This window comes from Brachyistius frenatus, unplaced genomic scaffold (assembly GCF_029030835.1).
Source record: "Brachyistius frenatus isolate BFR_SWC_R1_liver_20210118 unplaced genomic scaffold, ASM2903083v1 Contig_119, whole genome shotgun sequence".
In the NCBI taxonomy this organism is placed as follows: domain Eukaryota; kingdom Metazoa; phylum Chordata; class Actinopteri; family Embiotocidae; genus Brachyistius; species Brachyistius frenatus.
In genome coordinates, this window is record NW_027210718.1 from 867991 (window position 1) to 890000 (window position 22010).

Below are 22010 nucleotides of genomic sequence, written 5' to 3' on the forward strand. Positions count from 1 at the left end.
AGACACAGACACACACACACACACACACACACACACACACACACACACACACACACACACACACACACACACAACATGAATGGTGTACATGGAAACAGCAGTATTATTCCGGTTTGTGAACCCACGTCACATTACAAATGCACATTACTGCCACGCTGCACCATCTAAGCCCACACTTTTTTAAATCATTCTTTTCTGTGTCTTTGCATTGCTTGTTTTGATCTCACACCATGCCAGTTGCAGAAGCGAATTCCCCATATGTCAGTAAATTTGACAATTAGCTGTCATGTTTGTGAATCTACTGCAAGAGAGATGGCCAGTTGTAAATTCTTTCCAGATCATCTTCAGGTTCACTGAAAGACTTGTTTGGGTTTTTTTGGATTATTATATGCCTTTATAAAAGAGTCATCGGAAAAATGAGGGTAGAAAGATGTGAAATGTGACAGTGGAACCACATTTAAACCCAGACTTGGTTCTTACTCTGCACCTTAAGGCAGATACACACATACAACTGTTGGGACAATTATGATTGTGACCTAAGTGTGAGAGCTGATGAGATCAAATGTGTCACTGCCAAAAAAATTTTTAAACATGTTTGATATTTGAGACTGACATCGTGACTGAGGGGTGGCGTCGTGCGTCTTGTTTTTAGTTTTTTGTCTTTTCTGTCCAGATTGCACTGCATATGCTGTAAACGCTAGCTGTTAGCCATGTTTGTTTTGGTAGAAGAACACTCAACAACAGACACTCTCATGGGATCTACGGGTTGTCTACCGCGAGAGCTTCAGTCATTACTAACTGGTCCGTTAGTGTGTTGTACAGTGTATTCACTATTGTGAGGTTTATGCTTGTTCCTGACAGTTAAAGGTTTATGGAAACAATCCTTCTCCGTAGTTTGTCCAGTTTCCAGGCCACAAGCGAACTGCAATACAGTGTTTCACAAAATAATAACAATAATATCTTTCTGCAGAAGTGCAACATGCATTCCACTCATAAAACTTATGAATCCAATATAGTAAAGACAGAAGGGAAAATTGCATGTTTTTTTAACAGTAGTTGACTGGACACGAAGAAATCTAAAGACATTGGTGTTCTAAAATGCTTTAAAAGCTGTTAACGTAAAATCTGAATTTCATTCATGCAAAACGTGCAACATGTAGAGAAAAAGATGTCACTTTTCTTTCTTGGACACGCAACATTTGTCGCTATGGGGAAAAAAAAAATCCCTGTGATGGTAAACTGTTGTAATGTCACAAAAAGTGTACTGAGGCCTTATTGAGATTATCCTGAGTGAATGAAATGCAACTGAAAAGCATTTAAGTCATCAAACATTTATTCTATTGACATCAGGAAGCTGCCGTTTGGTAACACTTCTTACTGAAAGCCGGTGAATACGCTTAATCAAGTAACAAGCACAACACTTATTTTAATATGGAAAAGTACGAATGCATTCACCAAAATCTGGCTTTGTGAAAATGAAAATAACATAGGAATTTCAATTCTTTCAGACTTATTCCAAGTGCGCTGACAACTCAAGGGAGCCCGTTAAGATGATTGTAGGGAAGGGATCCCAAAATGCCCAGATATAATTCTATAGCTTTGCGTCGGTTCTTCACAGTGATTTCAGGTCTTTAAGCACTGTGCTCCGTGGAGCGGGAAGCCCAGGGGAACATGGCTGAATATGTCATGCCAGTCAATTAAGGCCAGCAATGAAAAAAAAAAAATCACAGCCATTTCAGAAATAACTCAAAGAGTAATGTGGAGCAGAGTACACACTGAGATGAGCAAACTGAGATTCAAATAGCTGCAACATGGGGAATTATTTGATACACAGACATGTTGACCAAGAACCAGGGATTTTTTTTTTTTTTTAAATCTGGGTTAGGTGGGAGATATACTTGCTTTAAACTACGCGTTAACTTGTGCGTGATGGCTGCCCCACGTATCTGCTTCTGTTTGGACCGTCGGTTGTGCACGTCATCTAAAATGAACACAACGTGTCTGCGAGGCGCAATTTACACATGACTGGTGAGGGCGGCGTTAGAGGCAGTGTGGAGATGGGAGAGAGTCCGAGACCTGCGAATCTAAATGGAAACAAGTCAGAGACCGTTACAGCTGTGCAGGACAGAAAGTACTGGAAATACAGAGTGGGGACGGTGCTGATGGCGTGTTTTGTTCCTTTGTGATTTAAGAAATAGCAAAGTAGTGATCCTCTCAATTGTCACTATGTTAATTGTTTACATATAAATGTTGTAATGATATCCTTGTTTCTCTGGTGTGCGTTCTAGTGGAGTCCTCCAGTTATGCGCAGATTACAGAGGCAAGCGTGTGAGCAATAATGTTCACAACGCAACCGGTTGTCAACGCGAAGGCGAGCTTTTAAAGAAAGTATATCTCCGACCTTGAGGTGCAACACCACCTCAGTTCTACAAGCAAGAAATCCATCCGCCAAACAGACTTCACACTTACTCTATTTTACCTGCACTGTCACCTCAGATAACTGTTCATACCCAGACTACATGAAGCTCAATTTTTACGCTGATAATTACGTTGCGATTTATTATCCACTCTACCTGACACAGCCTGAGCCCATCTGCACTGGGAAGTGTAGACGATGGCCTGACTTGCTGCATCTTGTAAAACCTGAACTTCATTACCAACTGAAGCCCCTCTCCACTTAAAAATGTGTTTCGTTTACAGCAATTTCAGCTTAATACTTTTGCGTCACTGTGCAAAGTGATGTATGGACAAGACATGACATGCATCTACTAAAGCGGGAAAGTTTCTCTTTGCTCACTATAAATCCTAGTCGAAGGCATGTATTTACCAGCAGGAGCTTCTACACATTGAGATCTTAGGCTTTCAGAAATGTAAATTGCAGTCGTCAGAGAAACGTGGTCAAATCTGTGGTGGTCAATCCAAAACAGTTGTCCTAGATCTCAGTGTGATCTAACAAGCCATTGATCTGGAGCTCTACAGCTGACAAAAAGCCTTTCAAAAAGGAGAAATTTGGGAGACTGCTGCTACAACTCACATCTTCAAACCAAACTATCTGAATACAATATGAAATAACGCAGAATACACCGACCACCACAGCATGTTGTACATGCCATATTTGAATCAAGTTTAGAGAAAAGACCCACACAGGAACCAAAGGGATGGCAGCGAAAAGGGAAAAATAAAAGCTTGTGGGACTCGCAAAACATACGAGCAGCACAGATGATGCAAGCTGGTGCTGAGCCTCTGCTCTATACTTTTCGCTATAAACATCATAGTGCTACAATTCTCAGTGCACTCAGACAGACATTAGCGAGATGTAGAGTAAACATACACAGTTGCTGTTGTTGGAGTCTAAAGGCTTCAAATTTGGGAACTTGCAGCCAAAAGTTCTCATAAACTGAGGTTAGACTTCGCAGTGAAATAACAAGTGTTCATTTAATAGTTTTACAAAGAAAGAGAGAGCTGTCCATCATGTTGGGGGGGAAAAAAGTCTCTCCCCAGCAAAATGCCAGACTTAAACGAGAGAAAAGTAAGTGTGGGAAGGGATTGCGATAAAACTCATTTTATATTTATGAAGTACTGTAGTGTTAATGCGCTTAATGTGCCGTATTGTACGTGTAGCAGTCCTCCTCGGGGCATTAAAAGGTTTTCAATCACTGACAGTGAAATTTTTTTTTAAGAGCTTTTATTGTTCATGTATTTTTATATTAAAGTTGAGCTTTCAGTAGTCAGACAGATTACAGACAGATCCAGTTGCACGTCTTGTCTGCCTTGTTAAACTGCAGAGGGTAGTTAGAGAGCAGCAGGGCTTTGCAGAGCTATAAGCCACGGCCTGATCCCCGACACATACAGACAGAGACTCGCAGCCATCTGGCCAGATGAGACAGTTGGATAGGCACATTCTCTCTCTCTCTCTCTCTCTCTCATGACTCAACACACACACACACACACACACACACACACACACACACACACACACACACACACACACACACACACACACACACACACACACACACACACACACACACACACACACACACACACACACACACACAAGCAATTTACACTGGTTCTGAGGGGCTCTGTCATCTATCTCAAGGGTTGCCAGGGAGCTCTGGTGGTCACAGATAGTGACCTAGCCCACAGCTATGAAGCTTCCCTCAAAGCTACATTTAGAGTCCAAATTCGAGGCCTCAGTTTCTGCTTGCAGCTTTTATTGTGGACAGAAGGTCAGACATCAGAGAACGAATGAGAGAACTGGAGGTAATTGGGAGAGGCGGGAGGAAGAAGTGAGATCAACTGAATGAGATAATTGGAAGATAGAGACGACAGCACGCCGTTTTAAAAAGTCACACTAAAGCGGTGACATTAACCTTTGACACATCGTTACATTCTTTATCTTTCATGATGTACTGAAACTATATCGCAGCAGCGTTTACGTGAGCTGCTTCCTCTATTATATGTACCGCGTTGCTCTACAATCAGTACACACAAAGAGATGCACGTGCATGCCATGGAAATAGTCATCACATAATCCATATGGAATGTTATGCATGCTGACCGCTAGTTTCAACAAAAGGCCTTGCAGTAAAAGGAGAGAAGAACACTGTATAGTAAGAAGAAGAAGAAGAAGATGTTCTGTCCATCAGCAGGAACAAAACATTATTGGTGAGAAAAATAAAATATCTACAGCTTAAAGTTTACAGTTTATTTTCTATGAAGGATGCATCTCCACCCGGAACAACATTTAATGTGCAACTAAAAGTAAAACATCATGTGCTGTAGTTTAAATAACTCAGAATTTTACAGAGCTCATTAATGACTCTCTGGTGCACACTGTAGTAATGAGAGATAGATACCAATAGATATTTGCACCTCTGCATGAACGGTACATTTTCTGCAGCAGAGAGCTGATCACTGATTAACGTGCTCCGTCTTCATATTAATTCCACACTGCCTGCCACCTCATCGTGAGTATCCAATACCTTTGAAATTGAAGCACTGACTTAGGCCATCATCAATCTTCTTCAAGCCGTGTCTCTTCCCAAGCATTCTTATGATAATATCGCCCATACTGCTTCCCACACATGCAGATGACTCGCCTTTCCCTCCTGGCGGTGTCTCACCCTCGATGTTGAAAATAGCTGAAGCTAGAACACAACTTGTGTAACATTGATTTGAAATTCAATCTAGACAGCTACCTCGGGGCCCTGGGATCTTAGATCTCACTCCGATACCAGTGTACCAGGAAAATAAGGGAAAATAAGCCAACACCGAGTCAGGAATGCACTCAAAATATATATATATATGCCCCACAAAAAGCTGCTGTTCACAGATGTGAACACGTGCGCGCACACAGAGCCTTGACAGTGTTCTCTGTAATACTTGTGCGTGTAGTGCAGCTGACAGACAAACACACGCCGACACAAATCACCAGGCTGAAGAGGTTTTATCTCCCAATCTCTCGTTCCGGTCCTCCGTCCCTCCACCTGTCTGTCACCTTGAGAGGTGTTGTGAGCGCACTCCAAGTTGCTATTTACCCACGAGTGTCCTGAATACATCACACTAATCACTTGCATTTCTCAAAAACCCTCCTTGACTAAAAAGACTCTTGAGTGGACTGTTCCCACAGTGAATAAGGCATACTATAATGCTGCTCTTTTGAAAACATGATCAATCTGAAGAGGGAGGAGAACATATATGTTTGGTAAATTTGTTTGTAAAACACCGAGATGCTCTCTTTGTATTGCACGGTTAAAAAAACAAAAAACTGAAGAGGAAAAAAAACAAAAAACAGGAGGTGTAACACTGAGGAGGGAAGGAAAAACCGAGGAACGACAGCGGTGGGATGTTTCCATGGATGTGGGTACGGAAAAAGAAAAAGTGGGAAGAAAGGGAGAAGACGAGCAGAGGAGAGAGACTGCTGGATATTCGATAATTGGTGTTAAGTAGGGTCACGCTGAACAGAGGGGATTTGATTTGGCTGCACTGTAGCCACACGATTGGTAAATCAAAGCAAGTTCGAAAACACTAAGCAGGGTGTAATATTCTTAAACCTTCTTTCTATTACTTTCCTCTTGTCTTCTGTCTATTTTTGAGTCATATTCATTTTTTTACTACTGTAATGTGCTTTAACTACAATTCCCGTTCTCATTTAGAAAATCCCGCTGGAGTCCAATGTGATGCTGTGGACTTGTTGCCACATGTGATCACATGGGTTTTTGCACATTTGAAAAATCATGTGGTTTTTCTGTTCAGGCTGTTAGAAAGTAGTTTAACCCGATTTGGAAATCTGGCCCTCCTTCAATACATAGATGGAGTCATGGTTTATCTGAAGTTGGCGGAGCTTGTATACAAAACTCAGAGTTTCATTATAAACTCAGAAAAATATGACAACCATTCCTGGACTACAGTAAAATGTCCACTGTCGGCACCTAGCTTAGCCATTGTAACTGACAGCTACAACTCAGTACAATCACTGTGGTGATCATTTTAAATTATATATTGCTGTGTGTGTGTGTGTGTGTGTGTGTGTGTGTGTGTGTGTGTGTGTGTGTGTGTGTGTGTGTGTGTGTGTGTGTGTGTGTGTGTGTGTGTGTGTGTGTGTGTGTGTGTGTGTGTGTGTGTGTGTGTGTGTGTGTGTGTGTGTGTGTGTGTTTATGTGTTGGTCAGTCTTGGGTTTGGTGGAAAATGGGAACTTGGGGCTTCTAAATTAATTGAAAAATCTATCAGAAACATTTTGATAAGAGGAGAATCTATCAATATGACTTTATTTTAGCGATATATTATTTCTGATTGTATATAGATAGATAGATAGATAGATAGATAGATAGATAGATAGATAGATAGATAGATAGATAGATAGATAGATAGATAGATAGATAGATAGATAGATAGATAGATAGATAGATAGATAGATAGATAGATAGATAGATAGATAGATAGATAGATAGATAGATAGATAGATAGATAGATAGATAGATAGATAGATAGATAGATAGATAGTTACTTTATTGATCCCCAAAGGGACATTTTTTTCGCTACAGCAGCATTTATAGATACAGGAAAGCAATAAAATAACAGTAAAAACTATTAAATATAAAAATATATATATATATACGTGTGTGGTGCATTTATCCAGGCTTCATATTGTCTATCCTAAAAGCAAAGCAATGCCCATGTGTTCTTCTCAGCCACCTACAGCGAAGGACACAGGGCCAGACAGAGACAAAGAAGCCTGTCAGTGGGGGGGCTGAAATCTGCTGTGGATTACCAATAGATGACAGATCTGCCGTGCCCCTCTCGGCCTCTCTCTCGCTCTCCTTCACTATATGCTGGATCAGTATCACAATGTCATTACAGCACAAGCTGAGTGGGAGTAGAAACCACAGCTGCAATCAAAATCATTCAACCTCTTTAACCTGCGAGATCCTCCCAGTGATGAGAATGAAATGTAATGAAAACATTTAAAATAAAGCCTCTGTAAATATGTAGGAATGTTTAATACTGTATATTTGAGCCTAATAGTAATATTAAAGAATAATTCCATTTTCTACAGAAAAGGCCAACAGGCAAAATTACTCAACCTTCCTCAATACAAATTTGAAATAATATCCTATTACCTTAATGACCCAGAATGGTTTAGGTAATTTCTTTACACTTCATTTTTGATCATTTTATACCTCCTGCGAAAAAGCTTCCAGCTCACCAATATCCGTTGGTTTCCATGTTGCCACTACTTTCTCTGAATCACACTAAAGATTTTCAATTAGATTCAACTGACTGATCTTCGACTAATTTGAACGAATGCTTGAGATCTTGGGAAAAGTTCATGATTACCAAGCTTCAAATCATCCATCACGTTCTTCTTTAAAATGTTCTGGTGTTTCAAACAATCCATGACACCAATCACAAGTTTACCAGCTCCTGCAGCAGGAATTACCCCGGCTACAGGATGTACCCACCGCTATTGCTGGGATGGTTGTCATATGGGTCGTTTCTCACAAATATTTCCAGTTTATTCCCTCCTTAAAACAGACTCCAGGAACTCTAATCTCTATCCAGATGTTTTTCTTGCATCTTTCAGTCAGTCTTTATGTACTTTTTTTTGGCCGAGAATACAGTGCGACAAGGCAATAAGTCTTTGCTTGTTCAGTGGTCTTCTTATAGTTTGCGCTGATCCTGTACTTTTGTTCCTGCCTTCATCAGGTCCTCCTGCTGCGGGTCTTTTGGCAGAAATACCAGGTTTTTCTCAACTGTTGTTTTCAAACAACTGATTCTCTTTTGAGATATTTGGCTCTTTCTTTCTCGCCTAGAGTCTTAACCTTGCGTATGATACTGTGTCTTGGAAATTTTGGTTGTAATGAAATAATTTCTTATTTTTTTAGGTTTTCAGAAAGCTCCTTTGTCCCTTGGCAAATTCAATGTTGATATAAAGTTCAAAAAAGTTATATACTAGTAAATAAACAGCAGTAATAAACAAGGGTTGAATGGCTGTATTATCCCAAAAAAAACGTCTTAAGCTTTTACATACTCAGCTGGGTTGAATACTTTTGATATGCAACTGTGTAGGATTCATTTTTTCTGTTTTTACTTGTAGCTTTTGGTCCTTTTGTCCATCGATGGTGAGGCTGAATCATGACTGAATATCCCGGTCATTATAACAAACCCAGGCCACCTGGCTGTAAAACAAACAAACTACATACTGTTTCATTTGTATGCTGCACATGTGAAGAGACTTCCTCTCATCAGTGTCATTGCAAAAGGTGACCTGGAGGTGGTTGACACATTGATTTCCTCTCAGTGGGTTTGTTTGTAGTTCCCTCTCTCTGTCACTAACTATGCATCACCAGGCTGGAACGTGTGTACGTGTACGTGTGTGTGTGTGTGTGTGTGTGTGTGTGTGTGTGTGTGTGTGTGTGTGTGTGTGTGTGTGTGTGTGTGTGTGTGTGTGTGTGTGTGTGTGTGTGTGATAGAGAGAGAGAGAGAGAGAGAGAGAGAGAGAGAGAGAGAGAGAGAGAGAGAGAGAGAGAAGAGGATTGTATGTAGAGTCTGGGATCATAGCCGTCATGCTGTTTCCCCTCTCCCCTTTCACATCTCTCTCTCTAATATAACCCTCCACTGTGCAGGTCTAAGCTCATGAAAGAGCCTTAAATCTGCCAAGTCAGCACAAATTGAGTCCACATAGGCAAGCAGTTCAACTTCCTCACTTTACACACACACACACACACACACACACACACACACACACACACACACACACACACACACACACACACACACACACACACACACACACACACACACACACAGAGAGAGAGATTCTGCTGAACTACATACAGTACATCTGCCGTAGCCTAATCACACTCTACTTCAGATAAAGAGGCCTTTTTTTATTATCAAGGACACTCACTGATAAAGTATGCGTGCACGTAACTGAGGGGAAATTCGATTTGGTTTTTTGGGGGGTTTTTTGCGCGTGTGGGTCTGCGTGTGTGTGTGTGTGTGTGCGTGCGCGTGCGCGTGTGCGTTTGGTGGGTATATTTTTGTTATGGCTTTTCACATCACAACACCGGCCATTGCATACATTCAAAATTCTAAAGGAGCTCCCCCCTCCCCTCCCTGACAGGAAGTTACATTTTACATCTGGGTGACAATGGCAACCAAATCTGTATTGCGTGTCAGTCAGGTTTATGTTTTATGTTACATATTTTGCAGAGTGGAAAGTTGGAAACCAGAAGAGGAAATATCAGACGTGGTCAAAACGATTTAGAGGGCATACGTCAATATGGTTACAGACTGAAATCAAAGGATTCCCTCAGTGACTGACGAGAGACCAAACTAACTTAGAATGTCAAAAAAAAAAAATTACCCCATAAGTCTTTTGTGCAAGGAGATTATGGTGACCCATGGCTACATTTTAAAGTGAAGCGATCTCTTGTTGTTGTATAAACAATGACACTCTGGTGTCCCGCAGAAGCGACTCAGTTCAGTTGATGTCTATATAAATTATTAGGAGGCAGCGGGCTTGGATGGATGGTTCACCACATGAGACTTGGGTGCTCTTCACTTCCCGTTTCCAACCAGGAATAGGAACTGTATTTTAAGATCGTGTTTACTGTTGCCATGACAACGCAGGTCGCATAACTTACCCTCTCTCTATCGGACTTTACAGTGCAGGGTGACTAGTAAAAACTGTTATGTGCCACTCATGGCAAAAACATGAAGAAAAAAGCCACTATTTCCTATCTCAGTGTTTGCAGTTTTTTTGTGTTCCCAGACCCAGGTATTCTATAATAAAGCGTTTTGACCATGCTGCATTTGAATGATAACAAAGTGTGTCACAGGTGCTTTGAGTGCCATAGCTCACAAGTTCACCTTTTAAAACCAAGAGCCCCTGTTACTGTTTATTCAGCTCCTTCCATCTGCACGCTATCTGTTATCCCCCACTCTGCACCCTGAAAATAAAAACACCATTAGTGTTGGGAGGGGGTGGCGGGGGGTGAGGGGGGGAGATAAAAGAGGACAGAGCAGGAGGGGATACAGTGAGTGGCGGCATTCATTGAGTCTGCGTGTGGTTAAGCTGACGGTGTTCAAGCAGAGCAGGTTATTGTCAGGTGTCGATATACCTGCGTGAGAGAGGAAGACAAAGCAAGTAAGCAAAATTGGAGAGATGATATCCTGCCGCCAGACGGGTGATCAGACGGTCAGAGGAAAAACAGAGACACAAAGAGGCTTCTCGCATTTCCTGACTGAGATCCCCGGCCCGGTCGGCAGAGATTCACATCTCCCGGATGTGCGCGGCAGTGTTTTTGTGTGTTTGCTGAGAAAAACTGCAGGATGTGAGCGAGAACCTCATCCAGCTTCCCCTCAGCAGCCTCGTCCATACAGGCTTTGGTCACACGCGTCAGCTTCTGTCCTAAAAAAAAAAAAAAATAGGGACGCAGACGCTGAGATGAGTTTCACCCTGCAGGAAGCAAGAATGTGAGGAAGGCTGAGGAGATTTGCACAGACAGGAACAGGAATGTCTCCAATCAAAAGGCTGCATTATTCAAATTAAATCCCATCTGATTTGAAAAATCTGTTGTTGTTGGTTTTTTTTTGGTATAATATCATCCTCTTCCTGAGGAGATGGAGAGCTACAGGACGCTGTTTGAATTCACGTTCTCTACTTTCTCATCTTTCAGCCTCCAATTTTAACAGACATTTTACAGATCACGGCCAATATGATATAGAAATTATTTTTATTCAGCCTCAGTAATATATTTCCTCCTGCTGCTACTATCTAAACACAGAAATCTAGAATATGCGAGTACAGAGAAATTGCATTAAAAAGAGAGGGATAGCTTTGACTAAAAAAAAAAAAAAAAAAATCTTGCTCATGTTTTTTTAACCACTATCTTTCAGGCAGACCCGGGAGCAGCAAACGCCTCCAGACTTCTTTTACTTCTCCGACTTTGAGAGGCACAATGCTGAGATTGCAGCTTTTCACTTGGACAGGTAAGTTTTACCATCTTTACCCCCCTTCCCAAAAAAAACAAAACATTTTGTGCTGGAATAGTTTTTGTTTTTTCCGTGAATGATCTGTTTCCTGTCTGAGCGCTCTAGTTTTCAAATCCTCATTCACAGCTAGTTCCAGGAACAATGACAGGTCACACACACACAGGTTTTTACCAACACCGAGACCCCATTATGAACCGGAGGTGATACATAATGGATTTAAACTGTGAAAATCTGAATGGGATTAAGTACACGAGGGATTAGATAACACACCGAGAGCAGGGATCATCTCCTCTACTTGCCTGCTGAGTATATTGATTTCAACATGATCCTTTGACTCTAAGGACTTCAACTGACAAGGTACAAAAAAAGTCTCAACAGAGGAGCCGAGAATCAGTTATGATAATTTGGGATTCTGGAGGAGAATGATTAATAGCGAAGGCTTCTTATGGTCTCTGCAGAGGTCATGGTAATTACTTCACACATGCTCACAAACACACAGTCTTTCTGGGTTTTTTTTTTAGGGGTCACGTGTTTGTGTGGGCAGGAAAATGGGAGCCAAAAAGGAATATCACAGGCATGTCATTACCAGCAGAACATGGTTTTAGTGCTGCAGGGAGGTGCCTGTGTGACCCCTAAAGAGCAGTTTGTTTTTAGGTTGCGTGCACCATGCGGGGCTGCCTCTGAATTACAGTCCAGTTGCCCGAACCGCGGACAGCCTCTGGATACCAGGCTGAACTATTGCTCGTTTATTACTTCATACTGAATCAGGAATGCAGAGCAGGAGGTTGTTTTGCTCGGCCAAAACCTCCCTTAATTTGAATTCTACTTCTCAACAGTTCTGATGAAATGTACCAAAATATCCTGAATATTCCCGGGAAGCGGTTAACATCGCTGCTTTCCAGTAATTACTTCTAAATCTCCCGGTGTTTTTTTTTTTATCCTCTGTTCCTTGCCTGTGTACTATCTCACCATCTGTTGTGAACTCCTTGTGACTCAGGGGTCTGTAATAGGCGGAGTGCACACAAATAAAAAGCTTGATTTTGCTCTCACGGCAAATACGCACACACACACACACACACACACACACACACACACACACACACACACACACACACACACACACACACACACACACGCACACACACACACAGGTGCTCCTTTGTCGCCGGGACCTACCATGACGGTGCAGTTTGCAGCTCCTGAATGCTGCTCTCTGTAGGCTAAAGTTTCGCCAACTCTGTTCCATTCAGCCAGTCTGTCTGTGTGTCTGCTGCTCCCAGGAGGCTTAGTTTTAGTCTCAAATGGGTCAGGGTCATTTGGAAAGCAAACATACAGTGAGACGGGCTAAACAGGTGCTGAATAGGTATAGTGTTCAGACATAGGAGCATAAGAAAGGAAAGAGAGACCAAGGGGTGGAGACAGAAAGGGAGAGCGAGGACTGCACGTTTTAGGCCCAGGAGACCAAACCTGATCCGAATACACAGGGTTAGACATAATGAAGTAGATGCTGCACATTGTGGTGTCGTTGAGTGTGTGACGTGGGAAAGGAAGACAAAAGAAAACAGGCATCATTTCCATCTTTTGTTTTGCTCAGAAGCGGATGCAGAGTTTCAATAGATTGTGCTTTTGGTGCCAATCACACAGGCAGAGAGCACTGTAAAGATGATGAATTATTAATATATCTCGTATGCTGAGACCATACAGATTGCTTCGCGTGCTGACAAGTTTGATAGGAAATCACTAAATATAATTTTTCTATGAAGAAAAGGTATTTTGATGTCTCACTTTTTCTTTGGGCCATCTTTATTTAGACAAAAGCGGACATGAGCTGCGCAACCGAACAACAAAAGTAGTTCAAATATAAAAACTTTTGTCACTGCGCAAGTTATATTATTATGCACAGGCACAGCTTATTTATATCATCCATCCATTATCTATACTCGCTTTATCCTGAACCGGGTCACGGGGGTTCTGGAGCCTATCCCAGCTCACTTTGGGCGAAGGCAGGGTTCACCCTGGACAGATCGCCAGTCCATCACGTGGCCCTTTTCATATTATATTATATTTCTTATATCAGAGAAATTTTTATGGTGTTTGAGGGAACAGAATGAAAATGGTTGATGGAGCTAATGCCTCCTCACATCCAAATATTTCTCATGAAGCTTCTGTAGATTTATAGGTATGATAGCGGATAATATATTCAGGGAAAGTCCAGAGCAGCTCATAAAAACAAAGCAGGTGCTCCGTTTTCAGGGACTTCCCGCTTGGCATCTGTTCTGTGCAAAATAAAGTCGTAAACATAGTGTAAAATCTGGAACTAATCCTCCAATCTGCCACAATGACAATATTGATGTAATGGCAAGCAGCACTGCTTCATTGTTTCAAATGAGAATTACAATTATTTTTGTTTTATCTGCCGATCCAGCCTTTTGTGTTTAAATGTTGAATGATTCCCTTTGTCTCTAGAATCCTCGACTTTCGGAGGGTGCCCCCAGTGGCGGGACGACTTGTCAACATGACAAGGGAGATCCGAGATGTAACACGTGATAAGAAGCTGTGGAGGACCTTCTTCATCTCACCAGGTAGGGACTCTGCCAGCCTCTGCAGTTTGGCAGAGGGATGTAGCCATCTGGCTGCATCACACTTCCAACTTGGAAAGAGGACAGGACAATCATATCCCACTGTCTTCTCTTGTAGGACATTTCTACTTCAAGTTAACTGGGTTACTGTATACACAAAGTGGTTAATGCACCTGCAGTCGTGGGACAGTCTGTTACTGCCCTGGCCTGCTCTTCAAGGCAGTGAAAATGCTACGAATGGACTGTAGTACATGTTAAGATAAATAAAGCCATAGCCAAAACTCTCCACATGGTGGCACTGTAAGTCCGCAGACAGTCAAAAGCATGACAGTGCAGGAATTACAAGGCTCTTACTGTGTATGCAGACAAATTAGTAATAAAACTATACCATTTTGGGAGAAAAAAAAATTATATATTAAAAGTGCAAAATAGAATTACATCAATAAATGTATCCGAACTAGAAATAAATTACAAGTGAAGCATGCAGAAGCAAAATCATTCAGAAGTAACTGAATTAATAATAAAGAAACAAAAATTTACCTAATAAAAAAAAAAAAAAAAGAACATGAGGTCTTATTTTGGTATAAGAGACTATTTTGCTCAGAAGAAGTCTTTTGAAGAGGCAATAACAGGGGGATTTCTGATTTATTGTTTGGAGATCTGTGGATTGTTCTGCTACTAAAGTTAGGGAACAGTTTTACACTACAAAGTCATTTAAAAATAAGCTGTCAAATGTTTTGAGATGTCCATGACCCTGAGTGTATAATGAGTTTTTAAAAGCCTGAAATAGCAGTATAGCAGTATATTACAATTATAACGTTTATAGATTTCTCCAAGTCCGGCATCATTTGAACACCATCTTAACTCTTTAAAAGGGTCTACATTTTCACTGTATGCAAAACAGAAATGGGAAAGGCGAGGAAATCTAAATATACCAGAGGAACTAAAACTTTGTGTAATGAAGAGAGTCGTGCTGAAAAACCTCATCAGGTTCAAAAGACTCGTTAGACTAAAGTGTGCGGTTGCTTGAGAGTGGTGAGGCAAACCATTGTCACATATTTTGCTCTTGTTCTATATGAAGGTTCTTTAAAGGTTCAGTTTAGATAAGATGTCTTCTGTTTGAAAACGTGTTATCTCATAGGTGAAATACCCATTCTGCATTTTAAGCACTTCTGGCAGGAAAAGCCATCATGAGACAGTGGCCGAGACCAGAAACAGTGATGATTGGATCTGCATTATTCATAATATATTTAACATGGAACGGACAACTTTAATATTAAACTTAAAGAGGTCATGTTTTTGAAACTATGGGAAAGTTAACCGAATCAATATGTAAACTTGTGTCCAGGTACGACACGTGGATAAACAACAGTCTGGTTCTCTTTTGATTGCGGCAGGATCCGCACTTCCTGTTCCGTCACCACCGAATGTCATTTTCTCTCCATGTGTCGCTACTTCTACTGAGCCACGGGCGTACATAATACACAAGCCACGTCATCCTGTTCCTCTCTGACAGCATTTCTGAATCACTTTCTTCGCTTCTCTTTTGTCAGCCAATAACATCTGCTTCTACGGCGAGTGCTCTTACTACTGCTCCACTGAGCACGCTCTGTGTGGCAAACCGGACCAGATTGAAGGCTCACTGGCAGCCTTCCTGCCAGACCTGAACCTGGCCAAACGCAAGACCTGGAGAAACCCCTGGAGACGCTCCTACCACAAACGCAAGAAAGCAGAGTAAGGAAGTCACACCAATTACACCACCATTCATACATTTGTGAGCGATGACACACCACATGGCAATAGAAGAATCTCTGCCCGATTACTGAATCATTTTAAAATGTTATTTTATAATTACAAGCCTATTTTCTGCCTATTCTCAGGTGGGAGGTGGATCCAGATTACTGCGATGAGGTGAAGCAGACGCCTCCGTACGACCGTGGCACTCGATTGCTCAACATCATGGACATGACCATCTTTGACTTCTTAATGGGTAAGAGGAAAATAAATTAGGTGTGACATGTAAACGTGTTCAACTAAGAGAGGAACAAAAGGATGTTTTTTTTCTCTTCTGATTACTGATTAATTAACTTAAGTGTCCTGACTGAATCCTGTTTTCTCACCATTCTCCTCTACCCTTCCCTCCCAGGTAACATGGATCGTCATCATTATGAAACTTTCGAGAAGTTTGGAAATGACACCTTCATCATTCATCTCGACAACGGAAGAGGGTAAACTACTTTCAAGTTTCTGTCATGGCAACCAGTAAACGTTTTATCCACTCACGTGACAAATATACAACAACAGCTTCGATAGGTGTTCGTATCAGGTATTACTCAGTCATTCAAATAATATCGATAAATTGCCATCTATCTGCTCACTGTAGAATATTTTAAAGAACCACCTTTAAGAGGCCTCATTACAACTGTCAGCAGTCTAAAACGCAAATTACATAACTGTGATAATTCATCCTTTGATTGTTATCCTCATCTTTGTAGGTTTGGAAAACACTCCCATGATGAACTGTCCATCCTGGTGCCTCTCAGCCAGTGCTGCAGGTCAGCCTTTTGGTTGTCTTTGAATAATCTTTGTAGTAGAGGCAGTGTTTCTTTCTCCTTCCAGCGGAAAGGAACCTAATCAGCGCTTCAAACACTCTAGTCCAGAGGAATACATCTCAACAACATCTGACCAGGTTGCCATGAAATGTACTGTGGAGATCTGTGCATGAGTTGATCTGTTTTCTGTGACCTGACAGGTCCTGTATTGCCGCCACTCGGTCTCTTGTACATAGAAAGTAAATGTAGGAGTCCAGTGCGGAGATTAATGAAGACGTGCAGGGCAGTTAATTCTCCTCAGGGGTTAAAAGTTTCATGCATTTGTCGAGAGCTACGCTCAATCATGTCAACTTGAGTGACAGAATCATATCTAATAGGCTCAGTTCTATAAAATTATTTTTTTGTTTTAGCTGGACAGATATGCTCACTAGTTTAGCAGATACATGTTTTGTTTTTTTTGTTTTTTATCATTGTGTTAAAAACACATGTAGTTAAAAAAAAAAAAAAAAACATTCCTTACCTCTTGTTTCCAGGGTGAGGAAGTCCACTTACCTGCGTCTCCAACTGTTGGCCAAAGAGGAGTACCAGCTCAGCTCCCTGATGGAGGAGTCTCTGCTGCGTGACCGCTTGTCCCCTGTCCTCATCCAGCCTCACCTTCAGGCCATGGACCGCAGACTCCGCCTGGTGCTGCAGGTGCTGGCAGGCTGCATAGAGAAAGAAGGCTACGTTAATGTCGTGGAGGAAGATCTATTCGGGGACACAGCCACCCACAGGGGCCCAGGCCACAGGTAGTGAGGGCGAGGCTCCAGGGTGACGGGTGCCACAAATGACACATAGCCAATGGACCACATCTGTGGCGCTTCAACCAATGGGATTACACCAAAAATCCCACTTCTGATATCAAGCTGAATTCAGTGAATTCCAAGACTTGCCATCATTGCCTCTCTGGAAACTGCTTTTAAGTGTGTTTATATCGAAGAAAATGTCCACAAGTTCCACAAAAGACTGTGCTCACACAGAGGCTTTGTATTTGTTAGATACAGATGTATTTTTGTTTTATCAGATGTTGTATAAGACATAAAGGACCCACTGCTGTGTTCAGATTTCTTTCCTATTTGTTCTGCATTTGGAGGGTACCAATTTCTTTTATGCGTTTTGTTGAATTAATACATAACCAAATTAAAACTTACACTGACTGGGCAGCACATGGTCAGACAAGAAGCTTTATCAGTTATCACAATGTATGAAAAGGTTGAGAAAGTTTATTTTTTTCCTCTTGTAAAACATGTCAGAATTCAATGAGTTCATTGAATGTTTCAAAGATATAATCAGTCCTGGCACAAACACCCAGGAGAGTGTGACAGTTTCCAAAAAGTGTGTTTTCATTATAATCTGTTATTACAAGCTTTTTGTTTTGGTACAGACTTAAAACAGGCTGGTTAAAAAATGCTCTTACATACTTCTGAACAGCATAAATATGAGTGCAACCACTTTACACTACAGTTCAAACAGTACTTTCACTTTGCCTTATTTCCCTCATTTTTTTGTATTTTTTTCCCACCTCCCCTGAACGTTTAGCTTGTACTATCATGCAGCACAACACAACAATACTAAAATAGTTTTTACCAAACCAAAAATATTCTAATAGTAAAGACTGGACTCCACACTGATGTGCTTCTTAGTGTTAAATCCATTCAAAGGAACCATTATTTAAAGCGGACCTGAAGCATAAGTATTGTTTGCTTTGATGTCATTTTACAGTCTATGTAATGCAAAACATTAGTTTATATATTGTTTCATTTGATGAGATTTCATGTCCAAATTACTATTTATTGGTGGGTCACAAAGAATGAAAAAGGTTTCATAACTTTGTTCTGGTTCAGCTCCGTGTTGCTTTAAACATTGGGAAATATTAGTAATTGGATACTATTTAAAACTGATATACCTCTGGGTGCTATTTTTATGTTCGGATGATAGAAAAGCTACAAAGCTGTTTGATTTTGGACATTGGATGGAAGTGGTGCCAGTGCAATTTTCTGAACCCTCCTGAGAGTCCTGTGTATTGGCTAACCCAGTACCTGTGCAATGACAGAAATACAGTACTTGAATGTTTTTGGGTTGGCAGTATTGACAGGATTCACAGAGCTGCAAACAGTGCGAAAAGGTGGCTGGTCTTTAAGTCTGAGAAGTGATAATAAGGGTTAAAAAGCCTCATCGAACCACAGGGATAGCTATGGGCACTGTTCCTTGATTTCATATGTTCAATGTAAATACCTATAAATACTTTGAAGATCTATCCAGCTGCACTGCACAGTGATTTGCTTCTGTTTTCTGCTCTTGCATTGTTACTGTGAAGATCTGTTTACTAAATGATTAAAGTGTGCAATAAAAACCAAAAGTGAGGACTCATTTCTCTGTGTAAGCGGCAGCAGATGTGTGAGATGTTCTGCATGAGTGGAAGTGAATGGGTGTGCTGGTTCGAAGGGGTGATAAGGAACACATAATAATAATAGAATAATAAAGGTTTGAGGTCACCGAAAAGTATTTATCCCTCTGTCAAATACATCCAGCCTCAGAATATCACAAGAAAACTCCTTCATCATCATCATCATCATCATCATGACCTTTTAACTAACTCAACCACGCATGGGCAGCTTCAATCACACAAAAAGCACAGCACACACTACAGTTAGGAAAAACTAACCAACTGTAAATTTATCAGATGCTTCATTTATAAATTGGCTTTTTTCATTCCTTCATTCATGCAGATGTTGTAGGCCTATAAGTAAAGATTGCGACACCTCTGCAGCAATAATAAGCTTTCACATTTTAAATTAACTGCTAACCAATAAAGGTAAGTCAATTCTGCATGCGCTTTGACACACAGCACATTTTTCATGTTGAGCCTACGTTTATTTGTCATTATAGCATTCAAATATTTTCTCTCATCATTTATTCATAATGAAACAAATAATTAATTTATTATCCCAAAAATTAGATTTTGGACTCCCTCCAATTTAACATTAGAAAATGAGGAAGTTTAACATTTTAAAAAGTTTAAAAATACATAAATAAATAAATAAATGTGGTGGTTTGAGGACTTTTTCTAACAGCATCCCTTCCTGGGGGCAGTATACAGTATAGTGTATATTTTCCATCGTTTTTTTGTTGTTGTTGTTGTTGTTGTTGTTGTTTTTTAATGGATCCAAATTTTAATTAATAAAATTCCAAGTCACTGGAAAATATGTTTGCCCACATATTTGCTGAACATCCTGTAATTTGAATCCACTACCATATCAGAACAGTAAGAAGATAAAAGTGCCTACTTTACTACTTAAAAGTACACGTGGCTGCAACATTTCTCTCATCCTAAAAAGCCTGATCAGTCTGTCTATTAAAATCAAAATATTTAGCTGATTACATGCTACCAGTGTGGACATGAAACATGTGGCGCTGTCCGTGGTGCTGAAGGAACACCGCAGAGCTGTCATCATCACTAAACGACTGCTCAGGAGCTGTCCGTGGTGCTAAATGAACAGTGATTATGTCCTTTGTAGTAACAGAGTACCAAGGCGCTGTCCGTGGTGCTGAAGGAATGCTACAGTCCTGAAGGTGCGACCAACACAGTACCGTGGACAGCACCACGGCCAGCGCCGTGATGTATATCTGGGCCAGCGGATGGCCAGTCCCAGTGATGGAGGAGGTGAAGACAGGCAGATCATTGTGGTAGCTGTGGGGTTTATTTGTGTCCTGAATTTGCTTTGTATGGTAACGATTTATTTCTCGCTGCCAACTCTGAGCAGACAGAGCACTTTCTCTTTCCTGAGCCGGAGACACAGGAGAGCTGAAACCAGGTTTATGGTAGGTAGGTAGGTATATACTTTATTAATCCCCGACGGGACAAAAAATTTTTATGTTTTACACCACAAACACTATGTATCGGCTATCAGCTATAATGGAGATCAGATGAGGATATTGGCTTTCACGTGGCAACACCGTCATGTCTCTTCGCTTAAACACAACTGCATTAAAAAAAAAAATTCAAATTTTTTTAAAAAAAAAACTGCTAACTTTTTATCACGGGATTCATTATTGCTGGTTTGTTCACAATAAATATAGTTATACCAATTATTCCCCAGGAGAGTGCGCCACAGTACAGTTTATCTACTTGAGCGCAGGAAAATAATCTATCACGGCCATGTTTCACTAGGTGGCACTCGAGCCATGCGCTCATGTTTCAGCTGGTTTCATGGCATAGAGGTGACACTGTTTGTTGTCCTAAATAGAGATTATGGCCAGTGAATTATACTTTGTGCTTCGAGGTGATGAGCTGTGTTTTTTGTTGTTGTTGTTGTTGTTGTTGTTGTTGTTGTTGTTGTTGTTTTTTAAATGGCTTGACTAGTTTTCAAGGTCCCCACTTCATGATTAAAAAAAAAAAGGCTACAGACAGCTTCAGTTGGATGTTACATCAGCATAAACTGTCATGACGTGACCACACTTACTTGCTTGTGAAAAAGTTGAAGAAAAACAGGAACCAGTTGACGATAGATGTCATTTTGAAAAAGGGAAATGTGGTGTGTGTGTGTGTGTGTGTGTACCGTGTGAATTTCAGCCCACCATGTTGTTGTAATTAATAGCACTGCCACTAGGTCGGGCAGGAGACTTGTGCAATTCTAAAGTGTTGTTTTTGATCTTTTTGTGAGAAGTTTTGGATTGAGTGTATTTATTTTTATTCTATTTTTATCGTAACACGACGCACACTTAGTAACATTTTCCCGTTGTCATTCACTCAAAGTTAGACCTATTATATTGCACCTGACCAGAGGGAATTATCCAAGCAGGATTATTTAAAAAAAAATAAATAAATAAATAAATAAAAATCGGAATCCCTCCCACTCATCTCTGATGTTGTTTACCCACCACAGCAGACCACCCCACGTTCTCTCACCTCAGTCAGAGGGAGCCTCTCCTGCCTAGTAACAGTATCCAACACCACTGTCCTCCCATCTCTATGGCAACAGAGAGCAACCCCCCCCTTCCTGTCCTGCTTCCCATTGATCCGAGGTGTGTGTGGTTGCATCCTCGATGACCCTGACCCTTTACACCTCCCGTGCCCCCCCCCCCCACCCCCATCAGTGAACTTGAATTACGCCTGCGTAGCTTTCACTTTTCTAGAAAACGAAGGCACAGCAAAAACAAAAACAATATATATATATAACTGACACTTGAATCAACTAATGAGTACCCTGCTTCATATGGACTACTTGAAATACCGTGATAATATCTCTCCGAGATCAACAACAACAAAAAGATAATTTGATATACCGTGGACACACTTTTTGTTTTCTGAGGCCCTTTTCCTGCTTCCTTGCTC

The 22010-nt window shown here is 41.0% G+C and overlaps 1 protein-coding gene across 1 annotated transcript in view; it reads left to right on the forward strand.

The window, feature by feature from the left end:
• The window catches only part of fam20ca (FAM20C golgi associated secretory pathway kinase a), a 41037-nt gene extending 22003 nt beyond the window's left edge, over nt 1–19034 (forward strand). The window contains exons 4-10 of the mRNA XM_069713504.1: nt 11410–11502; nt 13972–14087; nt 15638–15818; nt 15965–16074; nt 16231–16312; nt 16580–16639; nt 17170–19034. Coding sequence (XP_069569605.1) covers nt 11410–11502; nt 13972–14087; nt 15638–15818; nt 15965–16074; nt 16231–16312; nt 16580–16639; nt 17170–17428 — 901 coding nt within the window. The 3' untranslated portion in view covers nt 17429–19034. The remainder of the gene's footprint in view (nt 1–11409; nt 11503–13971; nt 14088–15637; nt 15819–15964; nt 16075–16230; nt 16313–16579; nt 16640–17169) is intronic.
• The last annotated feature ends 2976 nt before the right edge of the window (nt 19035–22010 follow it).